This window comes from Microcaecilia unicolor, chromosome 4, assembly GCF_901765095.1.
Source record: "Microcaecilia unicolor chromosome 4, aMicUni1.1, whole genome shotgun sequence".
In the NCBI taxonomy this organism is placed as follows: Eukaryota; Metazoa; Chordata; class Amphibia; order Gymnophiona; family Siphonopidae; genus Microcaecilia; species Microcaecilia unicolor.
Window position 1 is genome coordinate 264,965,347 of NC_044034.1, and position 27,413 is coordinate 264,992,759.

General features: G+C 46.9%; 1 protein-coding gene across 1 annotated transcript in view; it reads left to right on the forward strand.

Moving 5' to 3' along the window:
• The window catches only part of RASA3 (RAS p21 protein activator 3), a 615,753-nt gene that overhangs the window by 526,489 nt on the left and 61,851 nt on the right, over positions 1-27,413 (forward strand). Inside the window, exons 13-14 of the mRNA XM_030201492.1 lie at positions 10,554-10,628; positions 13,323-13,446. Of these exons, the coding sequence (XP_030057352.1) occupies positions 10,554-10,628; positions 13,323-13,446 (199 nt within the window). The remainder of the gene's footprint in view (positions 1-10,553; positions 10,629-13,322; positions 13,447-27,413) is intronic.

Sequence of the window (27,413 nt, forward strand, 5' to 3'; positions counted from 1 at the left end):
GCGCATGCGCGGTGGGCGTGCCCTGCGTGCCGACCGTCCCGCGAAGCTTTTTTCCGGTTGGTGGGGGCTGCCGCGGACGTCACCCAGTCGTGAGAACAATCAGCCTGCTGTCCTCGGAGAACAACTGCTACAGGTATGTATCATACCCTTTCTTACCAGAAGCCAGGAGACTCAAACTTTGTTCTCAGATTTGCTGTCTTCTTCGGACTCCCTCCCCTCGGGCTTGTGATTATGTTCAAGTTCTTGGGTCAGTGACATCCACCCTGGAGGTGGTTCCTTGGGCAAGGGCTCACATGTGACCCCTTTAGCGTGCCCTGTTACTGCATTGGTCTCCAGTCACTCACGATTACCAACATCGTCTACCTTGGCTTCCGTTGGCGATGGACAGCATGACTTGGTGATTGCGTGCCCCCAATCTGCAGAAGGGAATGCCTTTAGCGTCCCCACAGTGGCTTCAGGTAGTGACGGATGCCAGCCTCTCAGGTTGGGGAGCGCATTGTCTCCACCGGGTGGCGCAGAGGAGTTGGTTAGTGAAGGAAAAGAAGTGGCCCATCAACAGACTGGAGTTGAAAGCCGTGTCGCTAGCTCTTCAATCCTTTCAGGATCTCCTGGAGGGTCAGGCAGTTCGAATTCTCTCGGACAACATGTCGGCGGTAGCTTACATCAACTTACAGGGAGGCACTCAGAGCAGGGCTCTGGCCATGGAGGCCTCCGCCCTGTTGCTTTGGGCAGAGTCTAATCTTTTCTGTCTGTCAGCAGCTCACATTGCAGGCCAAGACAATGTTCAAGCAGATTTTCTCAGCTGTCATCTTCTGGATGCAGTGGAATGGGAATTGGTGACGGAAGCATTTCTGTTTATCTGCCAAAAATGGGGCTCGCCAGTAATGGATCTGATGGCAACCAAATCCAATGCCAAAGTTCCCAAGTTCTTCAGCATAAGAAAGGAGGTCGGCTCTGCAGGCCTAGACGCTCTGTTACAGCCTTGGCCGGAAGCACGTCTTCTTTACGTCTTCCCGCCATGGCCTTAAATCGGGCGTCTTCTACGTCGGATCAGATTTCATCGCGGTCCGGTGGTTTTGGTAGCCCTAGATTGGCCACGTTATCCGTGGTATGCGGACTTAGTTCGTCTTCTGTTGGAGCCTCTGTTTCGGCTGCCAGTTCTTTCCGGGCTTCTCCATCAAGGCCCAGTTCAGATGGAGGATCCCTCCCGCTTTGATCTTATGGCTTGGCTCTTGAGAGGGCAAGATTGAGGAAGAAGGGTTATGTTGACTTAAGTCTTCTGTTTCTCAGATTTGGGCATTTTTACAGAAAAGGTTGCAGAAGGGTTTGGCTTATAATTCCCTTCGGGTTCAAGTTGCAGCTCTTGCCTGTTTCCGTGGCCGAGTGTCCGGCTCTTCTCTGGCGGCTCACTCTGATGTTAATCGGTTTTTGAAAGGAGCTCTTCACCTTAGGCCTCCGGTACGACATCCGTGTTCTGCCTGGAAGTTGAATCTTGTGCTCAGTGCATTGCAGGGCCCGCCGTTTGAACCCTTGCGTTTGGCCTCTGATAAAGATATCACTCTAAAGACAGTGTTTTTTGTGGCCATTACCTCAGTGCGTCAAATTTCTGAACTGCAGGCACTGTCCTGTAGGGAATCTTTTCTGCAATTTTCAGACTCTGGTGTTTCTCTGAGGCCTGTTTCGTCTTTTTTGCCTAAACTCGTGTCGGCTTTCGTTTTGAATCAAGCCACTTTTTCTTCCTTCCTGTGGTCGGAATTTCCGCAGAATTTTTCTCTTCTAAGACTATTGGATGTTCATCGTGTCCTCCGGCATCTTCAGATGAGGAATGACTTTCGGTGTTTGGATCATCTTTTTGTCCTTTTGTCAGGCCCTAGACAGGGTTTTCCTGCTTCCAAAGCGACCATTGCTTGGTGGCTTAAAGAAGCCATTCTTTCAGCTTACCTTCTGAAAGGTCAGATTCCTCCGGACGGCTTGCGTGCCCATTCGACTCGTGCTCAGGCTACTTCTTGGGCTGAAACGGGGGTCCTTTCAATGGATGACATTTGTCAAGCGGCTACTTGGGCTTCTCACCATTCTTTTATTAAACACTACAGATTTGACTTTGCAGCGCGGGAAGATGTGCTTTTTGGGGTGACGGTGCTTGCTCGGGGGGCAGCAGCTTCCCATCCTAATTAGGAAATTGCTTTGTTACATCCCACCAGTTCCTGGATTCATCTGCTGCTGAGGCTAAGGAAGGTAAAATTAGGTCTTACCTGATAATTTTCTTGTCAGGCTTCTTCTCTGGAAACACTGGGTTTGTGAGCCCTTGGACCACTACCGTGGAGCGGCAGTGGCAGGCAAGGTCACCTTCAAAGCAGAGACAAGGCTGGACTGGAACCCCGGACTGGAGTTCTGCACTGGAATACACAGGACTGGAACGCACCTGACGGGTGCACACTGGATTAGAACCCACTGGACTGGTACACACTGGAGTGGAGCCCACTGGACTGGAACACACGGGACAGGAACACACTGGACCTAGGCTTCACCTACGCTTAGCCACCGTTCCCTGAAGGTTGAGCCTTCAGGAATCAGGATACAGAAGTGCCCCAGGCACCTACGCAAAAGCCGGGTTCCGGCAATAGTCAGGTCTGGCCACAGGCAGAGAATATCCAGGTTCAGGCAATAGTTGGGTCAGGCAGCAGGTAGCAAGTATCAGGGTTCAGGCAGTAGTCCGGTCAGGCAGCAGGCCGCAAGTATTGGGGTTTAGGCAATGGTCAGGTCAAGTAGCAAGACAATGGCTGGAGCTCCAGTAGCAAGGAGTACTGGCAGCGGACAGGACTAGGGCTGAAGCTCCAGAAGCAAAGGAAAACACACACGGGAAAACCAGAAAGCTAAACACAAGAAAACTAGTAAAGCTGTACACAAGCTAACAAGAAAGCTATGCCCAAGCTAACTAGTCACAAGCTAGAAACTCACACTAAGCAAAACACTGGAGAACTAGTAAAGCTGTACACAAGCTAACAAACAAAGCTATGCCCAAGCTAACTAGTCACACGCTAGGAACTCACACAACACAACACACAGGAGAACTAGTAAAGCTGTACACAAGCCAACAAGAAAAGCTATGCCCAAGCTACTAGTAACAAGCTAGAAACTCACACTGAACTGGACAAGGTAGCAGTGCACAGAGCACTCTAACATACCAGGGACCTTAGACAATGCAAAGGCTAAGGCTGCAGTCTCTAAGTGATTAATAAAGCCTTTCAACACTTGAGGAGCAGCTGCAGCCATCAGTAAGCAACTACGGAGGCTGTCCAGGCAAAACAAGAGAGACAAGTCCGGCAGCCTGGAAGAACCGGACCGGACTGGGCTAAAGTCTGGAACGGGTAAGAACAGCAACACAAACTATGGCAGCCACTGGCTCTGGCCATCAGCGGGTGAGAGGAGCACAAACCCAAGAGCAGGCAGAGCGCACACAAAACATAGAGAGGGGCTCATTTTCAAAGCACTTAGACTTACAAAGTTCCATAGGTTGCTATGGAACTTTGTAAGTCTAAGTACTTTGAAAATACGCCTACTAGAATACCTAGGAGCAGCACAGAGGAGCAAACAGAGCCAGGCTGGAGACAGAAGTAGAGCTAACTCAGGCAGCACCCCCAGGTGCAGTAGAGTGGAGTAATTAGAGCCATACTGGAAGCAGCCAGCACACAGAAGGAAAACTACTCCAGAAAGGATAGGCAGAAGCCAGCTTAGAAGCTGACCCCCAGAAATAAGGTAAGTCTGAGGGTGGTCACGGCCACAGACGTGACATTTCTTTCCTTTAGTCACAGCAGATGAATCCAGGATCCCTACCCTGTATTGTTCGAGCGCACATTTTTTTCTTCAGATAGGAAATCTGATTTCAGAGATTAAGATAACATAAAGGAGAAGAAAGAAAAAGACTTACTGGAATTATTATTATTTTTCTGTCAAGTTCAAGTTATGTGTTCGGCTGTTGCTGCATAGTTGTGAGGAGTGTTCTTGTTTCAATACTTTATCCTTATCCTCTGCTTTGGGGATGCGACCTATACTGAGGTGATAGGGAGCTGGGCATCCAGGGTCACTGCTATCTCTTTAGTGTTCTCTATCTCCACCTGCTGGTAGGTGGATACAACCCACCAGTTCCTGGATTCATCTGCTGTGACTAAAGGAAAGAAAATGATCAGGTAAGACCTAATTTTACCTTTCTTGGGTAAGCATACATATAGGGCTAGATTCATTAAATGGTGCCCAAATGTGGGTGCCAGGAAAAATCGTTGCTCAGCGATATTCTATAAAAGGCACTCTGGGATGAGCATCCTTTATAGAATAGTGCATAGTACCGATTCCCACAACTAAAATAAGGCGTCAGGCCTGCTGAAACCAGGTGTAAATTCTGGCAGACAATTTGTCCGCACATCCCCCCCAGTTCTGTCACACTGCACGAGCTTAAGATTTTGGAATGCTCATGACCTGCCTATGCCCCTTTTTGGGTTGCCTGCGAGAGAATTTAGGTGCGGTGTTTTGTAGAATTGCACATAGGCAGTTGTGCGTGCAAATGCTAAATGGTGCCAATTAATGTTAGAAATTGATTGCTAGTGCCCAATTATTGCTGTTAATTGGCTTGTTAACCTTTAAAATTTGCGTGCTCATCTTAGAATTGCACCCAGATTTTGACACGTAAATATGAGCAACCTTTATAGATTCTAGGGGATAATGTACCTAAGTACTAGCATGGTGCCCAAATGCTATTCTGTAAAGGCGCATATAAGTGGCGTAGTGTGTAAATACAAGGGGGCAGTGGGTGGAACCCTCACTTATGCTAGTAGGTAACAGAATACTGTAAGCTATCGTTTATCATTTTATTAATTAATTATACTGCCTCTTTTGAGAAGAAGTCGAAGCTGTTTACAGCTTTCATAAAAATATTAAAAACACACATAAGAAAAGAGAAAGGAATTCCATAAAATGACAGAAAAGAGAAAATCATTCAACTAGATTGTTAGGACTGAGGTAGTGAGCCCTTGTGCCACGACTGAGCGTGGTAGATGAAGAGCAGCGCCGCACTCGGTCAGGCAGCCGGATATCCCCTGGCTTCACCTGGGAAGTGACCACCGTTCCCCGGGAGTTGAGCCCCCAGGTGCAGGTGGCCACCAGGAGTTCGGGATTGGGCAGCCACTGACCAGGCTAGCGGACAGCAAGACAGCGGGTAGTTGGGTTCAGTCCAAGGATCGGGGCAGGCAGCAACACAGCGGGTAATCAGATTTGGTCCAAGTGTCAAGGCAGGCAGCAACACAGTGGGTAATCAAATTCGGTCCAAGGTTCAAGTTTAAACAGGCAAGTAGACAGCAATCTCACAGTAACGAGCACCAAACCTCTATAGCAATAGAAGCCGAAGCAAGACTAGTGAGGATTGCTGCTCCTTAAGTAGCCCTCCCCATCAAGAGGACTAGAATCAGCTGGCAGGGGGCAGGGCGCCAGAAGGGAGAGACAGACGTCAGCCAGCCAGAGGAGCCCAAGGGGATGGCCCAACCTGAAGAGGCGGACTCCGATATAAAGCGACCAATCCGGGCTTGGGGGCATGACCAAAGTTCCCGGGCCCCGCGCCCGGAAGAGAACCACTCTCCCTGGGACGCCGGCGATGCCAAAAGGGCCGGCGTTCCCCAGGTGGCGGTGCGCCGGTGTCACCGGGATGACTGGCAGAATGAGCGGGGCGAGACGAGAGGCGTCGGAGTGTCAGCCTAGCCCGCAAGGCCGACGCTCCTCCTCACAGGAGCAAAACCGAAGACCAGCCCCGCCGTTGGGAGCGTGCCACAGGTGAGGGACGCGACATAGATAAAATAGATAAAGCAGGCTTAACCAATTTGGACCCAGCTGAGCTGAGGAATCAGCCAATCCAGTATAGAGTTGGCAGATCGGCTAACTATCAAATGCTAAGTTAAATGTCTTCAAGAAGCAATTTAGGATATGATTTTTCTAAACAAAGATAGTGAGGAAGAGAATTCCGACGTGCAGGAGCCAAGAAGTAAAATGTACTTGCCCATGCCACACTTAGGTACCCACAGTTATGCTAGGTCTATGTCTGCTGTAGCTGTGGGCACATCAAAGATGGTTTACGCCTTTATTCTGTAATGGAATCTGGGTGCCCAGGTGTCGTTATAAAATAGGCTGTCATCACACAGTATCGGGGTGTCTAAAGGAGGCATCCACTTATAGAATCACCCCCATTCCCCCTCATGCTATAACGTGCCTAAATGTACGCACCATTGTGTGCTTATAATAGAATAGTAGCACAAAGTTGGGTAAGTGTACACTTGTGCACATATCCCCAAATTCTATAAATGGCACAAAAAATTGGGTGCGTAAGGGTCACATAGTACCAATAATTAGTATCAATAAGCTCTATGTATAAATGACTTACACCTCTATTCTAGAAACTTAGCACCTAATTTTTATGGTGTGCAAATCCAAGGGGAAGTGTGGACATAGGAGCATGGGTGAGTCAGGGATGTGCCTAGTTTATAAAACCTATACACATGAGTGCCATTATAAAATTTCCCCTCCCAAAAGCTCCCATATAAATTTGTATCTGCTCTGAGGTATGCACAACTTTCCCATTCTGTGTCACATGCTTATTATTTTTGAAGACACACACATATTGCTGTGCTTCACCTGAATCAGGCTTTGGGAACGCCTCTGCTCAAATTGTCAAAACCTATGCATATTTAAAGTGTGCATACATATGTGAAATGCATATACCCTAGGCAGTATTATGGATTCCTTTTTCTGTGCATTAAAATGGCAGTTCTATAACTGGTTGCCCACATTTAAACACCAGTTGCATGCATGAATGCACAGAATACCAGTGTACGTGGCAGCAAAGCAGCTAAGTGCCATTCTGTAAGGCCACATGTAAGTGGCATAGCGCAAGGGGGTCCAAGGCCAGCTTAACCATTGGACCAGGTGAGGCTCTGGCACAGGGCGCCAAAATGCCCAGCCTCTGACCTCACCTGGTTTATAGGTTAAGCCTCCCCCCCACCACCACCCTGTTCTATTCTCTTCCCTTTCCCCCTCCCTGCGGATCCAGGGAGGGCAGAACAATGCGATGGGGGAGTACCACCAAAGCAACGGCTCAGGGCGCCACTATCACTTGAGTCAGCCCTGAGGGGGTCCTTCACTAGGAGGAGCATGGGAGGGACATGGACGGTGCTGCCACTTCTATGCACTGTTTACAGAATACTGTAAATTGTGTGTGCCTTTGCCACATCTAGGTGCCCACAGTTATGTCAAATCTATAGCTGGTGTAACTGCGGGTGCCTAGACTTTAGGTGTCCCTATGCTAGGCTGTGTTAGTATTGTATACTGTAATCTGGGCACCCAGATGCCATTATAGAATACACACTATCACTGTGCGGCACCAGGGCACCTAAAATATCCTAGAATTACCCTCGAATAGACCTTCTAGAATAAGAGGGTAAGCAGGTGCCTATTTCAAGCCTATTCTATAAAGTGCAAGTGGCATAAAACACTTTTATATTTAAGGTGCAATCACCTATACCAGCCCTGTAGCTGATATAAATGCCTGCACATTTATGTTAGCCAGAAGATGCATAAACTACAGAATACTATAGTATGCATATGACAAGTACATCTTAAAAGTTCTTCCATGTCATCTTGTCTTATTTGAATAATATATTTTGCTTATTTAAAAAGTCAGGGTCTGTAAACTATGGGGCCCTTTCACTAACGGACATTAGAGAGTGCTAAGTGCCACGTGGCCCATAGATATAAAATAGGATGCACACCATTTAGCACATACTGAGCCTTAGGGCCCTGTCATTTATTTGTTGTGGTTGGTTAACAGCCTTTATGAAGAGATTCGTGTAAAACTGGTGCAGCTTGAGATAGTCAACTTACTTTGTCGTGGCAAGGCTCTAGTGTAAAATTGCTTTTAAAAATTTTAATGCATATACCCTAGGCAGTATTAAAATTGCAGTTTTAAATGCTCCTTTTCTGTTTACAGTGGGCTAATGCAGAATTCCCTTTTCAGTTTTAAAAATGTATTGAAGGGCAGGATTAACCCTTTGGTAGGACCAAGGCAAACCAGTTGGGCTCTCCCCCCTCCATTATGTTGTAATGCAAATATATTTTAAACCTTCCACAAATAAGACTTGGTTGGATCTGACTTTAGAGAAAAGCCAGAAGAGTAGGAGGTGGTAGGTAAGAAGCACCTCTTGCCAACTCCTCCTGCCAACTGAAAGACAGTGCACAGCTGACTTGCTAGGCCAAAAGCTCCCATGGGAGCCATCGATTAATTAATTAATTTATTTATTAGGATTTATTTAGCATATCTGAGAGGAAATATTTGGGGCCTAGGCATATGCTTAGTTTGCCTATGCCTTAATCCTGCCCTGGCCCTAGGTAAAGCTGTAATCTGCTCACGAGTATGGAATGTATTAACTAGAAGCAGCTGGAAGCATGAACATCACTGAGAGCTGCACAGGACACTAATCTGTTGTTCATAACACAACAGCGATCCTGGGTTTCTGCAACTAATATTTTTTTCTTTATTTTGCAATAACTCTTACACACAACAGCATTGTAGCAAGAGGAAAACAAATCAAGTCCATATTAAATGGAGAGAGAACAGAGAATACAAAAGACCATAAATAATATTCATAACATCCTTCTCATTTTATTAGTACTTTAATCCTTGACCCTGAATAATCTATCACCCGCCTAACTGACAGAGTTCTTCAAGTAATAAAGACATCCACAGATATCGCTGTGCACATAAACTGCAATATTGTATTTGCATTAATCCTTTGAGTGCGGTCTGACACTGTTCTTTCCCTGGCTGCAACAAATTGAGCAAGAACCTCAGACCATGGATTTCCTTTCCCAGTGACTCAGCCATTACCTAATCTGTATCTGTGTTGCCCTGTCAGGAAATGGTGTTTTTTCCTAAAAAAAAAAAAACCTTTTGAAAATGCTCATTGTTTGAGCACACAAAGTTCTTAACTGAGATAGATTTGAAGTTTTCTTTTATCTTTTTTTTTTTAATTTAGGGGCAGTGGAACAGTTTTTTTGGTTGGAGGGGCCAACAAACCAATCTCCAGCCCTACCCTCAAACTCTCTAGTTGCTGATGCTAAGTTGGGTAAAATAGTGGTGAGGCCATGGCCCCAGAGGCCCACCCTATAATTTGTGTTTTAATATGGCACTAATAGTAGAAATTTGCTTCTCATGTTACTGCAGACAATACAGTCTGAAATCATTGCAGCTTAGCATCTAAAACACATCCTGTTGCTTCAGGGGATCCTCATAAAAGGGTTAGTATGTGAAAACACTGTCCCCCATCCCATCACTCCCAGAACCTGCCTGATGTTTTCCTGGTGTGGGTAGGAGGGGAGGAGGACAGGAGTGATACATGAACTGTTCTGCTTCGGTGGCTTCTGCATTAAAGTTGTCATCTGACCCCTGGCAGTTTGACCCCTTAGTGGCAATACTGTGAGGCTGCCATTATGGGGCTGAGGTGGTCAGTTTGATATCAGAAGCTGCTGGGGCAGGAGCATCCAGAAGTCACTGCTGCCCCACAACCCTCCTGGTAAGTGCTGGGGAGGTGAGATGGTGGGAGAGGAGGATGTACTGCTACAGGAGTGGGATGTTGCTGGAGGGGATGGTGGGATATATACTGGTCCTTTAAAGATAACAGACCCAACTTGGGGCCCATTATCTTTATATTGGCCAGAAATGTACAATGTCCCTGGCCACAACAATGCAAAATTCAGTTTACCACCCAAGTCACTAACCTGTGGTACAAGTATTGCAAGTTGCTGACTTAACACATTTTACCACAGCTTAGTAACTAACCCTCTTGCTGTGGCCTTTTCGGACTGTACCTCAGTCTATTTGTCTAGTTGAAATTTAATTACATTAATACAAATTTTGTATTTGGCATGGCAGCAAATGATCAATAAAGCTATGGATTTCAGGCTCCTTGTGCTACAAAACCTAGCTGTTTTTGTAGATGTTCTCGACAGAAGACCTAATTAATTAGTTGCGTTAATGAATATATTGGAATGTCAGTTTGGAGACTGAGGGCCCTGTTTACTAAACAGCATTATAGGCGCATTAATGTTTTTAGCGTGCGTTAACCATGTACGTGCCTACAATATCCCTATAGGCGCCTACATGGTTAGCATGCGCGCTAAGTGTAGGCACGCTAAAAACACTAACGCACCTTAGTGATTTTTTTTTCTTATGCTGAAGTTAGTAGGTACTAGAAAGTGAGACTCTTGACGTCTTCTGAAGATGGTCAAGTAAAATGGCAATGGAGTGCAATTAAACAGCTTTATCTGCTCCAGCTAGAGAAAAAAGCTTTGGGATACATCCTTCACTACATTTTTCTCTCTTATTATAAAATACAGTGAGAAGTTGGATAAGGAAAGAAGCAATCTAATGAGCTTGATTCATGGGATAGCTTCTGATGTATTATAAATGTGCTTTTGTCATACAATAAGGGCATTCTAATTGTTCATAGCATCACTTTCAGATCTGTGAAACCCATAAACCTTGTGAAATAGACCCTGTAAAGTTAAAAGATGGAGAGAATCTGGAGATCAACAAGGTAAAACAAATTTTACTTTAAAATAATAATTTTAAAAAAGCGTTATTATAACTTGTTCAAATTCATGGGAGTCAATATTCAACCAGCGGTGGTGAACATTTTGCTAACTGCTGGCGTTATTCCCTGATATTCAGTGCCAGGTCATATCTGGGCTTTGGCATTGAATATCCAGTTTATGTAGAGCCAGCTAACGCATAGCCCATTAAGTTGATATTCAGAATTTAAGCAACTATGGGTTACTGTATAAAGATAGGATGGACTTTTCTGCAGTCCAATTTATGCAGTTACCCTGGCCAGTTAAGTGCTAACTCTGCCCCCAGAACCCTCAAAAATAGCCGGTTTTCACTTAGGTGGTATCTGTGAATTTTTAGCAACGATAACCAGTTAAATACTACTGAAAAGTAGAGGATAGCCCTGATCAAGTGATTTAACCACTGCGACCTGTTAAATCGTTTTGAATATTGACCACTTGGTTGTTTGTAACATTTTATAGGGATGTAACGGCTCAAAGTGCTACTTTCCACAGTTGCACTGCTTTGTAGCCATGACTAGGATACCCCCTTGCTTCACAGTGAACCTGGTTAGTGGCAAGCACTGTGTATGATATTGAAGATTTGTGTGCTTCCTTTACTTGGTTGGCAATGGTTTGTTTTGGGGTTGCATTCAGCCCTTTTCAACACACTTAAGTTGAAAGGAAACCAGCAGTCCATGGAGTATGAATTCTCTATTGGTAATCCAAGTATAGGTGCACTCTGCCCACCATACACCTACTACTACTACTACTACTTATCATTTCTATAGCGCTACTAGACGTACACAGCGCTGTACACTTGTACATGAAGAGACACAATCTAATTAGGACAGACAAACAGGACAAACAAGAGATAAGGGAATATTAAGGTGAGGATGATAAAGTAAGGGTTCTGAACAAGTGAATAAGGGTTAGGAGTTAAAAGCAGCATCAAAAAGGTGGGCTTTTAGCTTAGATTTGAAGACGGCCAAAGATGGAGCTTGACGTACCGGCTCAGGAAGTCTATTCCAGGCATATGGTGCAGCAAGATAAAAGGAACTGAGTCTGGAGTTAGCGGTGGAGGAGAAGGGTGCAGATAAGAGAGATTTACCCAGTGAACGGAGTTCCCGGGGAGGAATGTAGGGAGAGATGAGAGTGGAGAGGTACTGAGGAGCTGCAGAATGAATGCACTTATAGGTCAATAGGAGGAGTTTGAACTGTATGCGGAAATGGATAGGAAGCCAGTGAAGTGACTTGAGGAGAGGGCTAATATGAGCATAACGACCCTGGTGGAATATTATTCGTGCAGCAGAATTTTGAACAGATTGAAGAGGAGAGAGATGGCTAAGTGGGAGACCTGTGAGAAGCAAGTTGCAATAGTCTAAGCGAGAGGTGATAAGAGCGTGGATGAGGGTTCTGGTAGTGTGCTCAGAAAGGAAAGGGCGAATTTTGCTGATATTATAGAGAAAGAAACGATAGGTTTTAGCAGTCTGTTGAATATGTGCAGAGAAGGAGAGGGGGGAGTCGAATATGACCCCAAGGTTACGAACTGATGAGACAGGAAGGATGAGAGTGTTATCCACAGAAATAGAGAATGGGGGAGGAGGAGAGGTTGGTTTAGGGGGAAAGATAAGAAGCTCAGTCTTGGTCATGTTTAGTTTCAGATGGCGCTGAGACATCCAGGCAGCAATGTCAGACAGGCATATCTTATGCATCTGTAAATAATTTTGCATAAGTAAAAAAAAATTATTTTCCAGCTCCAAAATAAGACAGTTGGCTCAAAATTGCCAGAGTCAGTTTTCCCTGCAGCTATACCATTGTACCCCTAATATTTTTTTTTATCCTTTAAACATATGTTCTGTGTCTGTCCATCTGTTGATGCATGTTGCATTTTGCCATGACATGCAGTTCATTAGCCAGCAACAAACAATATTAAAACCTAAAACTTTAATGGCCAGTTTGGTTACTGGGGTTTAATAGTTTCTTTGTAGTTTGTGACACCTTTTATTCAACCAACTATTTATCCAAAGATGGTGAACATGAGCTTAAGATCTCAAGAAGGGATTAGGGTTCTCATGTATATAATTATCTTAAGTCAACCTCATAAAAAGTGTTATAACCTGTGAAGCTTTCTCCAAGACTAAGCTTTCCTTTACTCAAATGTGAGTACAGCTGTACAGCCATCTTGACACCCCCCCCCCCCCCCCCCCCCCCACCGCCCGTGAAGATAATAGGTTTGATGGATGTTTGGAGTGACCCAGCATGACACATCTTCTGTTTTTAAGGTTCCTTTCCTACAAAATCTCAGACTCTCCCCCTCAATCCGTGGCCTCACTTCTTGCTTTTAATTCCTAACTTGTCACCTGCTCGTAACCTTATCTTGTCTTCCTCTCTTCCATAGTCCCTTTTCCCTATGTGTCCTATCTGTCTGTTTTACCCTTATCCCTTATTTGTCCTTTCTGTCTGTCCTGATTTAGATTGTAAGCTCTTTTTGAGCAGGGACTGTTTTTTTCTTCATTTTCAATTGTGAAGCGCTGCGTACGACTGGTAGCGCTATAGAAATGATTTATAGTAGTAGTAGTAGTAGTAGTAGTAGTAGTATTGCACAGATTCAGTGGCGTGTAATTGGCAAGGCCTCATGTTTACTCTCTAAGCATTACTTATCAGTTAATGATTTTTTCTAGGAAAACCTGAGGCAGTTCGTTGACCGTATATTTAATGTCATCACAAAATCTGGAGTGAGCTGTCCTACCGTTATGTGCGATGTTTTCTTTTCACTCAGAGAATCAGCTGCGAAACGCTTCCAAGGTGAGTCACTTAGAGGACAATATTCAGAAGATCTAAGTGCTCAACTTAAGGTCTTGGAGGCCTAGAGCTGCATAAATTAAAATTTCCCCTTGCTGAGTTCTTAAATTTAGTACCTGTTTATACTAGGCCAGGGAAAGTAAGTTAGGTACTTAACCTCCGATATTCAGCTGATGGTGGGCAGTACGTTTGCTGTCTGCCACTGGCGTTAAACCTGCATATTCAGTGCTGGGCCATTTCCGGCAACTGGCATTGAATATCTGGTTTTATTTTTTATCGCGCCAACTTAACTGGTTAAGCCAGTATTCAGCGCTAATTGGTTAAGTTCTTAACGGTTAAAGATAGGCCAAATATTTATGCAGCCTATTTTAACTGATAAACATAGCCGGCTTGGCACTGAATATCTGTGTCTAACTGGCTATTCAGTGGGAGATAATCAGTTATCTCCCACTGAATATCCACAATTAGGCACTAACCCCCAGGTTCTGTATAGCGCACCTAGCGTTCCGTACCAAAATCCAAGCGTATTCTTTTGGCTTAACAAGCTAATCAGCATTGTTAACAGCACTTAACAAGCAATAATGAGCACTAATTGGCAATAATTAGAATTTACATACACAACTCGCTAAGCATATTCTTTAACACATTTCATAAATTTTAATGCACACAGGCAAAAAGGGACATAGTTATGAGCAGGGAAATGGGCATTTCATGAACGTTCCAAAATTTACGTACACTATTATAGAATACAGCCCTCTGTGCCTAAATCTATATGCTGGGATTTACTCCACATTTTCATTGGTGTAAATGGATGTGTGTAGTTTTAGGTGCTAGGATTTCAACTAAGCGTATTCTATATACCGTGCCTAAATCTAGGCACAGCTTATAGAATACGCTTAGGTGGAAATATTTTGTGCACCGATTTTTTTTTTAGGCGCAATATCTAGAATCTGGCCCTAAACACTATTTAACCGGCTAGGAGCCATTTAAGAGCCTTCATTTTATGAATCTAGGGCCCTCTTTTCCTAAGTTGCATTAAAATTGTGTAGCAAATTTTGCCCATTAGTGCAGTAAATGCAAAGCATCTGTTTAACTGTTGGAGGCATGCCCAGCATCTTCTATGCAGTTAACACAAGGACAATGCACTTAGCATTGCCTTAACTGTATTGCAGATAATGTGATTGCATTGAATGTGTTAACTACTCCACACTATCTGTTATATTAAAGATTGATACTTACCATATATGTATTGTAAAGTGGAGTTCCCAACCAGTCCCTGCCCATTTCCACTCCATTCCACATTTGTTAGTTAATGCAGGAATTAGTGCATGCTAAGTATTTGTGCATAGGTGTGTGCTAATGGCATTCTTTATTTTGTTTAACTGCTTAACACATTTTAGCAAAAGAGGCAAGAGGCCCTAGGTTTGATGAATTTTCATCCTAATACATAGATGCCTAAGTAGAGCTGAAATTTTGTCATACTTTAGATTCCTAAAAATGAGATGCTTAAGTCAGTCAGACACTAGGCCTCCTTCAAAAGTGGCTCTCCAAGAGTTTCTTTTCTGATGGAGGGGTATGAGGAAAGGGGTAATGATTTTGTTTTGCAGTTTCATTCTGCTGCTTGGTCTTTCAAGTTCAGTCAGAACCAGCATGTACTGGCATATGGTGTTATGAGCCCAAGGAATTTCCTCATTTTATATATCCTCCCCTTATCTAAACCAGAGGGAACCACAGACTGCTGCTCCTCCTGGAACATGAGTGCACGCATCCTGTATCTAGCTATTAGTAGTGTGATGGCTTAGACTCCCCCTTCTTTACACCAGAGCCTCTGAATGCTGCCTTTATGCTGTTCCTAGTCACCTGACAAAAATGTGTGAACAGTATGATTTTGAGGCATATTTTCAAGCACTTAGACTTATAAAGTTACATGGAGGGGCATTTTCGATATAACGTCTAAGTCCAACTTTGGAAGTTTTGCTAAAACTTCAAAACAGAAAATGGCTATTTGCTAGATGTTTTTACGCTCTGTGCGTTGATCTTTTTGGTCCATTTTTGGAAGAAAAAAAAAACGTCAAAGTGAAAAACGCACAAAATCAAGCCATTGGAACGTAGGACGAGCCAGCATTCTTAGTAGACTGGCCACACAGACATCCCAGGAGAGCAATGGGGCACCCTAGGCGACACTACAGTGGACTTCAAATAAATGCTCCCAGGTAAACATCTCACCATTGCTCCCTTATGTTGTCAGCTGAGCCCCCCAAAACCCACTATCCCCCAACTGTCACCACTACAATAGCCCTTATGGGTGAAGGGTGCACCTATATGTGGGTACAGTGGGTTTCTGGTGAATTTTGGTGGGCTCAGAGTTTACACCACAAGTGTAACGGGTAGGGGGAGGTATGGGCCTGGGTCCACCTGACTTGCAGCAGGGCCGCCGAGAGACTGGGCCAGGCCCGGGACAAGGCCACCCCCCGGGGCCCCCCCCTGAGGTCGCTACCGCTCCCCCACCACCTGTACCCCCTCCGCGCACCAGCGGGCCCCTGCATTGAAATCACAGCGCCTCTCACCTCCATGTGAAGGCACTGCAGGCAGCAGCAGATTGCCTCCCTCCTTCGGGCCTCCTTCCCTCCCTGTGTCCCACCCTCATTTGACGTAACTTCCGTGAGGGCGGGACACAGAGAAGGAAGGAAGCCCAAAGGGAGGCGATCTGCTGCTGCCTGCAGTGCTTTCACACGGAGGTGAGAGGCGCTGTGATTTCAATGCAGGGGGCCCGGCCTGGTGGCAGACGGTTGACGACGGACAGGGCCGGTCTTAGCAACTGCAGGGAGCTGTGCAGACCAGTTCTCAGAGCCCACCCATCCCTCCCCAGTATACCCAAAATGACAGAAACCAAATTAGCATACAGATTCTGCATGCAGCACAATACCAGAAAAACAGAACATTGCTATACATTGCAAAATAAGACAGCAGATGTAAATTCTCATATTCCAAACACTAAAATGAAAATAAAATGATTTTTTTCTACCTTTGTTGTCTTGTGACTGTATTTCAGATCATGTTGGCCCCAGTCTCTGATTCTGTTGCTCTCTATCTGCTCCCTTAACTCCACTTCCAGGGTTTCCTTTCCATTTATTTCTTTACTTTCTTCCTTTCTTCTTCATTTCTTGCTCTACATCCATAGGTAAAAGCTGGGTCCTCCGCGGACTTGACTGGAAGAGGTATAGAGTGGATCCAGCTTTTGCCTATTTTCTCCAGCCATGTGCAGTTTTTCTCCTCTTTTCCCTTTCCCTCATCTCCGTCAGGATGCATCTCCTTCCTCTCTCTTCCCTCTCCTCCATCCATGTCCAGCATTTATCCTCTCTCTCCTCCCCTCCATCCATGTTCATCTCATGTCCTCTCTTCCCTCCCCTGCATCCATATCCAGCATTTCAACTCTCCCCTCTCCTCCATCCATATCCAGAATTTCTCCTCTCCCCTCCATCCATGTGCATCTCCTTCCTGTCTTCCCTCACTTCCATGTCCAGCATTTCTCCTACCCTCCCCTCCATCCATCGCAACTCTCCTCGCTCCCCTGCCCTCCCTACTCATCCTCAGTGATTCTCCTTTGCTCCCTGTCCTCCCTCCCTTCCACTCCATGTCCAGTGACTTGCCCCAACTTACCCCCCTTTTCACCCCCCTCCCCCAGTTCCCAGCCCCAGCTGTGCCCTCAGGTTTCCAGCACATGTGTCATAAATAAGTAAATAAATAAGCAGATAAAAACTCTAAGTGTTGAGCACCTGATTCTCATAAATGATGTCTGTTTTAGTGACCCTTTACCAGAAGAAAAAAAATGTCTGCACGAATACAACACGTGCTAGAGAGTCCCTATAAACAGCCCCTCCAAATGACAAATTACTACAAAAAGTTGTTCCGTTATTATACTTCCTTTGTGTACATTCCTATGCTGCACAAGCCGGCACGTTTGAAAATATAAGTGAGAATAAATAAAAATGCTACCCACAAATGAAGAGAACAAGGGACAGCCCTTCCTTTCTTCCTTCCTTCCAGGCCAGCCGCCCTGCATTTAAAAAGTTGCAGCGGCGGCGAAAACGCAGGCTCGCCTCTTCTTTAAGCCCTTCCCCTTCTCTTTCAGTGTGCACTGATGCAATTTCCGGTTTCCGCGAAGGCGGCACAGTGCACGCTGAAAGAGAAGGGGAAGGGCTTAAAGAAGAGGCGAGCCTGCGTTTTTGCCGCCGCTGCAACTTTTTAAATGCAGGGCGGCTGGAAAAAGAAGCTGAGAGCATCGCAACGAGCAAGGGAGCGTCAGGAAGCGCCGCAGGGCCCCAGGAGGTGCGAGGTCCTGATGACGGAGGGCGGGGTGGGACTCCGGGCCTGGGGAATTTTGTCCCCCCTGTCCCCCCCCTCTCGGTGGCCCTGACTTGCAGTGCACTGAATCCACCACTAGACTACTCCAGGGACCTGCATGCTTCTCTAATGGACTCGAGTATAACATCTGAGGCTGGCATACAGGCTGCAAAGTTATATTTTTCATCACATTTTTGGGGGGTGGGAGAGGGTTAGAGACCACTGGAGGAGTAAGGAGAGGTCATCCCTGATTCCCTCCAGTGGTCATCTGGTCATTTAGGGCACTTTCTTGTGGCTTATTTGTTAATAAAACAGGTCTAGACCAAAACGTCCAACTTATAGCTCTGGATGTTTTTGTTTTGTTCCATTATGGCAGAAAAACGTCCAAGTATTAGGAACTCCCAGATATCACCCTTAACATACTTCTGACATGCCCCATTGTGATTTGATTGCACTTCTGACGGACTTCATAGAAAAACGTCCAAGTGCAGATTTATGCCACTTTTTGGTTGTTTTTCTCGTTTGAAAATGAGCCCCATAGTAACCTATGGAACTTTGCAAGTCTAAGTTGTTTGAAAATGAGCCCCTTTCTCTATTAAAGTAAGGTAGGAATAGTTCATGAGATCTGCTTTGCTGAATTTACAAAATTATGCAAATTAATCTGTTCCTAGACTGAGTATATGCAAATTTAGCTCATTAATTTTCATTGCAAATAGCCTAAATACCCAGCCCTGGTTGAATTTCCTGAGGACAGTGTTTATGAAACCCTGTTCTAGTGTAACCTCACCATGGTACAAAACATATTCTGCAAGAACTTCTATTGTCTTCCATCATGAAAGGCAGGTAGCAGTTTAAGTAAACCTTCTATAAGATCTTTTATCTACACATCTAATATGTGAAGCTGGTCAGTACAAAAATTATAACTGAAGTGTTTAGTTCCAAAACCTGTTAAGTGCATTGTTTTCAAAAATGAGTTTATACCAGAAACAGACCACTTTCATAGATAACCATAGGATGTATGAAATTTGCACTAAAAGGCATTTATTTGTAAGGTATGTGATGTTCAGTGAAATACATTTTTCTCTGTTAACTAGAATTCTCGAAAATAAAAATCTGCATTTATGCAGAAAACAGCTTTTTGCACTTAAGAGGTTTTGGAACTAACCTCTTCAACTACGTTCAGAACCTTTACAGTCTGTTTTAGAATAATGATGGCTCCCAGAAATGCTAGCTTATTTTATGTCAATTTAGAGAAGAAAGGAGCTAAAAGGCTGATATTCAAAGACATTTCAATAGAGCTTAGATATCTAGGGGGTAATTTTATAAGGATCCACTTAGTTTTAAGCACCAAGAGCAAATGCTGATATTTTACCATTTGTGTGTGTAAATGACCTCTTATGGATGCCAGGTAGTGTGACAGTACGCATGTGAGGTTCATGGCATGAACATTCACAATGTACGGTCACAGGGGCAGGGTTTGGGTGGAAAATGTGTGGGGTTCACGCTTGTATTTTAATTTATGTATGTTTATTTGTAAATTATATACTAACATTTATAGCAGCCATGGAACTGGTGTGCAAGCCCTATATATATGCAATTTTTTCACAGCTACGGTAGTATTTTATAAAGTCAGGTAGTAGTGTAGTTGACTTAAAATCGGCATACAATAGGCACATGAAAATGTGCATTTCCATATCATCAAGCTGATCAATCCATAGACTGGTGGGTTGTGTCCATCTACCAGCAGGTGGAGATAGAGAGCAAAGTTTTGCCTCCCTATATGTGGTCATGTGCTGCCGGAAACTCCTTAGTATGTTCTCTATCTCAGCAGGTGGTGGTCACACACAGCAGCAGCTCTGGCTAGGCCTCCAAGCCTAATTTTTAGGTTTTGTTGAGTGCCTGGGGTTGAGGGCTCTTTTGAGCAAGTGCAAACCTGGTGGTGCCAGGTCCCTCCTTTTCTCCCCCCTCCCGCTGGCTCCGTTAAAAAAAAAAAAAAAAAAAAAAAATTTTGAACGGCCTTAAAGGCGTTTATTTCGACGTTTATTTAAGCGTCTATTGCAGCTACTCACTGAGACACCAGGTCGTTACAACTCGGAGCGGACAGCAGGTAATTTTACCTTTTTATAGCGGGCGGGGGTTCCCCGATTCTTCTCCTCGTGGCTCATGGCGTCGGAGGGCGAGGGCGCAAAGGGTCGCTCCCCGGGTCGCTCGAGCGCTTCTAGAGGGGATGCGGGGGTCTTCAAGCCGGATTCGCCCTTGGTGGGTGACAGTTTCGCGACCGATGCATGTCCCGGTCCTTCCTCCGGCGTGGCGGTTTTTCCCGCCATAAACGCCCATCCCCCGCTCCTCGCCTCCGCCATCTTGGCCGGCCACGCGGCTCGGACGGCTTCTTCTTGGGCCGCCCTTGAGGTTGGAGACATTAATGCCATGAACGCCCTTAATTTGGGCGACGGCACAGAAGCGGCTAAAGTTAAGAGCCGTTCTTCCCGCGCGGCTCCTTCGCGGAGTTTCGCGCCGGACGCCATTTTGGATGCGCAGCATGTCTCTCCCCCGCTATTGCGAGCGCCGGTTGAGAGCGCGCCTAGGGCTGTTGCCCAGGCTGCGGAGGTGCACAGTCTGGGGGGTTTCTCCCCCGAGTTTGTTTTGCTGCTGCATCGGGCCTTCCTCATGCACAACGCTGCCCCCGCTCCCTCCTCTGGTAAAGAGGTTGAGGTTCCCAGAGGTAAACGCCCTCGGGTTGATTCCCAGGCCTTGGAGGAATTTGTCTCCTCCGATGTAGATGAGGGCAGCGTGTCTGAGGTCTCCCAACGGTCCTTTGCGGATTCCTTGGTGGAGACGGATCCCCGCTCGGATGGAGCGGATGACCCCTCTGCAGCGCGGCTTTTTCGCCCGGAGGATTTGCCCAACCTGTTGTTACAGGCCATGGACACTTTGAAGATATCCTCTCCGGAGGACGTCTCTCCCTCAGCCCCTGTTGGCTCTGCCATTATGCTGGGGACTAAGCGCCCGCCTAGAACCTTCCACGTGCATGATGCCATGCACACCTTAATTTCGGCTCAATGGGATGTCCCAGAAGCGAGCCTTAAAGTGGCTAGGGCTATGTCCCGCCTCTATCCTTTGGCTGTGAGTGAACGTGAGGCCTATCTGTGGCCTACCGTGGATTCTTTAATCACTGCGGTGACTAAGAAAACGGCATTGCCGGTGGAAGGTGGCACGGCCCTAAAGGACGCCCAAGACAGGAGATTGGAGGCGGCTTTAAGGTCGTCCTTTGAGGCGGCTGCTTTAAGTTTGCAGGCCTCAGTTTGCGGCTCCTATGTGGCCAGGGCGTGCCTGACTATGGTGCAGCGGGCTTCCCCCTCGGATCATTTCTTGAGGAATGATTGGCCAGCCCTGGAATCGGGCTTAGCCTATTTGGCAGACTTGCTGTATGATGTCTTGAGAGCCTCAGCTAAAGGCATGGCTCAGACTGTCTCTGCGCGGCGGTGGCTTTGGCTGAAACATTGGTCTGCTGACCACGCCTCAAAATCCCGCCTGGCTAGATTGCCTTTTAAAGGCAAGCTGCTCTTTGGGGTCGAGCTGGACAAAATCGTGACTGATCTCGGCACGTCTAAGGGCAAGAAGTTGCCGGAGGTCAGGGCTCGGGCGAGTGCTCGTCCCGGTACCTCCAGAGGACGGTTTCAGGAAGCCCGTCGGTACCGCCCGGGCAGGTCGGGTGCTTCTGCCCCCACTTCCTTTAAGAGGAATTTCTCCCCCAAGCAGCATTCCTTTCGCAGAGACCGCCGTCCCGGAGGTGCTCCCTCCGGTCCTCCCCCAGGGTCTCGTACCCAATGACGGGGTATTGGTCCACGCCCCAGTGCAGATTGGAGGACGGCTGTCCTCGTTTCTGGGCGAGTGGACCACAATAACTTCAGACGCTTGGGTGCTGGAAGTCATCAGAGACGGCTACAAGCTGGAGTTCTGCCGACCCTTAAGAGACGGGTTTGTACTCTCTCCCTGCAAGTCTCCGGTCAAAGCTGTGGCAGTGCAGCAGACTTTGGACAATCTGATCCGCCTGGGTGCGGTCGTTCCGGTGCCAGAAAGTCAGCTTGGCAAGGGGCGTTACTCCATTTACTTTGTGGTACCAAAGAAAGGAGGTTCGGTCCGGCCTATCCTCGACCTCAAAGGGGTCAATCGGGCCTTGAAAGTGCGGCACTTTCGCATGGAGACTCTCCGCTCTGTTATAGCGGCAGTGAAGGCAGGGGAGTACCTGGCATCCTTGGACATCAAGGAAGCGTACCTGCATATTCCCATCTGGCCTCCTCATCAACGCTTTCTGCGTTTTGCAGTCCTGGGCCGACACTTCCAGTTCAGAGCCCTCCCGTTCGGGTTGGCTACTGCTCCGCGGACCTTTTCCAAGGTAATGGTGGTCATAGCGGCCTTCCTGCGAAAGGAAGGAGTACAAGTCCATCCTTATCTGGACGACTGGTTGATCCGAGCCCCCTCTTATGCAGAGTGCGGCAAAGCTGTGGACCGGGTAGTTGCTCTTTTGAGCTCCCTGGGATGGATCATCAACTGGGAGAAGAGCCAGCTGCGCCCGACTCAGTCCCTGGAGTATCTGGGAGTTCGATTCGACACCCAAGTGGGCAGAGTGTTCCTGCCAGACAATCGGATTGTCAAGCTTCAGGCTCAGGTGGACCAGTTCCTAGTAGCCTCTCCTCTTCGGGCTTGGGACTATGTGCAGCTGTTGGGCTCTATGACGGCCACGATGGAAGTAGTGCCCTGGGCCAGGGCTCATATGAGACCACTACAACACTCTCTGCTGCAGCGCTGGACTCCGATGTCGGAGGATTATGCTGTGCGTCTTCCCTTGGATCCAGCAGTGCGCAAGGCGCTGAGCTGGTGGATGCAGACAGACAAGTTGTCTGCGGGAATGCCTCTGGTGTCCCCAGAGTGGATTGTCGTCACGACGGACGCCTCGTTATCGGGCTGGGGAGCCCACTGCTTGGGAAGGACAGCGCAGGGGCTCTGGTCTCCTGCAGAGGCAAAGTGGTCTATCAACCTCCTGGAACTCAGAGCCATTCGGTTGGCGCTTTTGGAGTTCATCCCGGTACTGGTGTTCAAGCCTGTACGGGTCCTGTCGGACAATGCCACGGCTGTGGCCTATGTCAACCGCCAGGGAGGTACCAAGAGCGCCCCTCTAGCCAAGGAAGCTATGAGTCTATGCCAGTGGGCGGAAGCGAACCTGGAACAGCTGTCAGCGGCCCACATTGCCGGAGTCATGAATGTCAAGGCGGACTTTCTCAGTCGCCATACCTTGGAGCCCGGAGAGTGGCAGCTATCTGCTCAGGCGTTCTTGGACATCACGAAGCGCTGGGGCCAGCCGAGCCTAGATCTGATGGCGTCATCGGCCAATTGCCAAGTGCCGCGCTTCTTCAGCAGAGGACGGGACCCTCGATCCCTGGGAGTAGATGCTCTTCTCCAACAATGGCCGACACAAGAGCTTCTCTATGTGTTCCCGCCCTGGCCCATGTTGGGCAGGGTACTAGACCGGGTGGCAAAGCATCCCGGCAGGATAATCCTGGTGGGTCCGGATTGGCCCAGGCGTCCCTGGTATGCGGACTTGATCAGGCTCTCAGTCGACGATCCTCTGCGGTTGCCAGTGGAGCAGGGCCTGTTACATCAGGGTCCCGTGGTGATGGAGGATCCCTCCCCCTTTGGTCTTACGGCCTGGCTATTGAGCGGCAGCGTCTGAGGAAGAAGGGCTTCTCAGACAAGGTCATCGCCACTATGCTGAGAGCGAGGAAACGCTCTACTTCTACTGCTTACGCCAGGGTTTGGCGTATCTTTGCAGCGTGGTGTGAAGCAGGCTCTCTTTCTCCTTTCACTGCTCCAATTTCTTCAGTGTTGACGTTCCTGCAAGAAGGTCTGGACAAAGGCCTGTCGCTCAGTTCCCTTAAGGTCCAGGTAGCGGCTCTGGCTTGCTTCAGGGGCCGCCTGAAGGGTGCTTCCCTGGCTTCGCAGCCAGATGTGGTGCGCTTTCTCAAGGGGGTTAATCACCTGCGCCCTCCTCTGCACTCAGTGGTGCCTGCGTGGAATCTCAACCGGGTGCTAAGAGCATTGCAGAAGCCGCCGTTTGAACCCTTGTCAAGGGCATCTCTGAAAGACCTGACGTTGAAAGCAGTCTTTTTGGTGGCTATCACTTCAGCCAGAAGAGTTTCCGAGCTCCAGGCGCTCTCGTGTCGAGAGCCTTTTCTACAGTTCACTGAGGCAGGAGTGACTATTCGCACAGTGCCTTCCTTCCTGCCCAAGATTGTTTCTCGCTTCCATGTGAATCAGCAGCTATGTCTCCCTTCCTTTCGTAGGGAGGACTACCCAGAGGAGTACTCTGCTCTTAAATATCTGGATGTGAGACGAGTCATCATCAGATACTTGGAAGTGACCAATGATTTCCGGAAATCGGATCATCTGTTTGTCCTGTATACAGGTCCTCGTAGGGGTCTGCAGGCTGCTAAGCCTACAGTGGCAAGATGGGTCAAGGAAGCCATTGCAGCGGCTTATGTGGCCGCGGGGAAGGTGCCGCCTATCCAGCTGAAGGCTCACTCTACAAGAGCTCAGGCGGCCTCGATGGCAGAGGCCGGTTCCGTCTCCTTGGAAGAGATATGCAAGGCGGCAACTTGGGCTTCGGCCCATACATTCTCCAAGCATTACCGCTTGACTGTGGCTGCTCGGGCGGAGGCCCGGTTTGGAGCTTCAGTGTTGCGGTCAGGGATTTCTATGTCCCGCCCTGGGTGAGTACTGCTTCGGTACATCCCACCAGTCTATGGATTGATCAGCTTGATGATATGGAAGGTAAAATTATGTATAATCATACCTGATAATTTTCTTTCCATTAATCATAGCTGATCAATCCATAGCCCCTCCCAGATATCTGTATTGTTTTTATTCTGGTTGCATTTCAGGTTCAAGTTTAGTCTTCAGTTACTTCAGAAAGACTTCGTGTTCAAGTTTTTTCACTTGGATTCTTCAAGAGTTAAGACGAGTTTGTGTTACAGTGAGCTGCTGCATTCCTCTCCCCTCCGTTTTACGGGGCTGGATTGAGACTTAAAATTCTGCCGGCACTCCCTCCCGCTTCGTGCGGCTGTAGGGCAGTTTTGTACCCCTCCCGCTTCGGCGGTGTTAGGGTCAGTCAGCTCCTCCCGCGGTTGCGGTTGCAGGATAAGCCAGATCCCCCCGCATCGGCGGGTGTGGTGTCCCTCCCCCGCTCCGCGGGGATGAGCTGGACGGATTCCCCTCCCCCGTTTCGGCGGTGGTGAGCTGGGCAGAGTGTCCCTTCGTGGGTGTAATTCTCTAAGTGCTGAGTCCTGCGGATGGAGCTTTGATATCGACATACTGAGGAGTTTCCGGCAGCACATGACCACATATAGGGAGGCAAAACTTTGCTCTCTATCTCCACCTGCTGGTAGATGGACACAACCCACCAGTCTATGGATTGATCAGCTATGATTAATGGAAAGAAAATTATCAGGTATGATTATACATAATTTTACCTTAACTAGGTGCAACTTTATAAATTTACCCTCAGCAAAGGTCATTTGAAAAACCATTTCTGCATGGAAAAGACTTCTTACAAAATTTGGTCATATTTTAAAAAATGTGCACTGCAAGCCAGCATGTATTTGTACAGTAGGCATTCCCAGGGGCAGAGCATGGGCCTTGAGCCCTCACTGCAAGCGGTGGGAGCTGGAGAGGAAAGTAGATTAGTAGACATTAACGTTGGGCTTTACTGTGCCGTTGCTGCTGCCTGCGGTCTTCTCTCCCAAACGTCTTGCGTTCGGTCTCCTCCCACCCTGTTCTCCTCACCCCATCCTCACTGTCCCGACATGGCCAAGAACACACAATCTTCACGCTTTTGCAAGGTGGACATTGACGAGTATGACAAGAATAAGTTTGTGGATGATCAGGAGGAGGCGGCGGAGCAGCAGGGATCTGAAGAGTGTGAGGTAGACAACATACCAAGGAGATATGCTCAGAACGCTTCACATAGCATTAAGGAATTCCCCAGTTAACACAAAAAAACTAAGCAGTAAAGGAACACACCCAAGGAATAGTGCTTAAAAAGCAGCGTGATAGAACAGGCAGTAAGAACACTAGACAGAAATGGCATTGACTTGTTAATGAAATATATTTAGGGTATGAAAAACCAACCAAAAATAGCATTTGTTTATCCAAGCATTTTTACCTTGAAATTATATTACTTATTTTTGGAAGCATCCCAGTTAATTTTGTTTTATGTGTGGGTTTTATGTTTAATTTATTGTAACCCACCTAGTAATGTTTTAAATAAATAAAATCGTCATTTACTTGTATATTTTATAAAATGTGCATGTAGATGAGTAAAATAAGCACTCACATTTATGCCTGCTCTTAAACATAAAGGGGCCCTTTTCCAAAGGCATGCTGAAAAAATGGCCTGAGGTAGTGTAGACGCAGAATCATTTTTCAGCGTACCTGTAAAAAATGCTTTTTTAAAATTTTTGCCGAAATGGACGTTCGGCAAAATGAAAATTGCCGTGCGTCTATTTTGGGTCAGATCTTACTGCCAGCCATTGACCTAGCGGTAAAGTCTCACGCGGTAACCGGGCGGTAATGATCTACACACGTCAAATGCCATTTGGCACGCAATCGATCCGCATGTCCAAAGTTATAGACTGGTGAACCCGACGTCGGTGCCGGGCAAAATGTTAGAGACTATTATAAAGAACAAAATTACAGAGCATATTCAAAAGCATGGATTAATGAGACAAAGCCAACATGGATTTAGTGAAGGGAAATTTTGCCTCACCAATCTATTACATTTCTTTGAAGGGGTGAACAAACATGTGGATAAAGGTGTGCCAGTTGATATTGTGTATCTGGATTTTCAGAAGGCGTTTGTACAAAGTACCTCATGAAAGACTCCAGAGGAAATTGGAGAGTCATGGGATAGGAGGTAGTGTCCTACTATGGATTAAAAACTAGTTAAAAGATAGAAAACAGAGAGTAGGATTAAATGGTCAGTATTCTCATGCCAGGACACCAACCGGGCACCCTAGGGGGCACTGCAGTGGACTTCAGAAAAAGCTCCCAGGTGCATAGCTCCCTTACCTTGTGTACTCAGCCCCCCCAACACCCCCCCCCCAAAAAAAAACCCCACTCCGAACAACTGTACACCACTACCGTAGCCCTAAGGGGTGAAGGGGGGCACCTAGATGTGGGTACAGTGGGTTTCTGGTGGGTTTTGAAGAGCTCACATTTACCACCACAAGTGTAATGACCTTTCAATTATGCCGATTTGGGCGACCCTGAGAGAAAGACGCCCATCTCCCGATTTGTGTCGGAACATGGGCACCCTTCTCTTTCGAAAATAAGCCTGATAGGCATCTGCATGTGTAGATGTGGTGCTTACATATATAATGACCTTGTGCAATGCTGCTCTTTTTCTGCATATGTAGACCTGTACAATGGAAGCTACAGCTGTACCTGCCAGCAGATATATGTGCAATCCCGTATGTCCTTATCTGTGTTTTAGAAAAGGCTGGGGAAATGTGAATGTCTCTACTCAGACGACTACTTTCTCACATGTCTTGGGAATAATTGAAAGTGTGTAA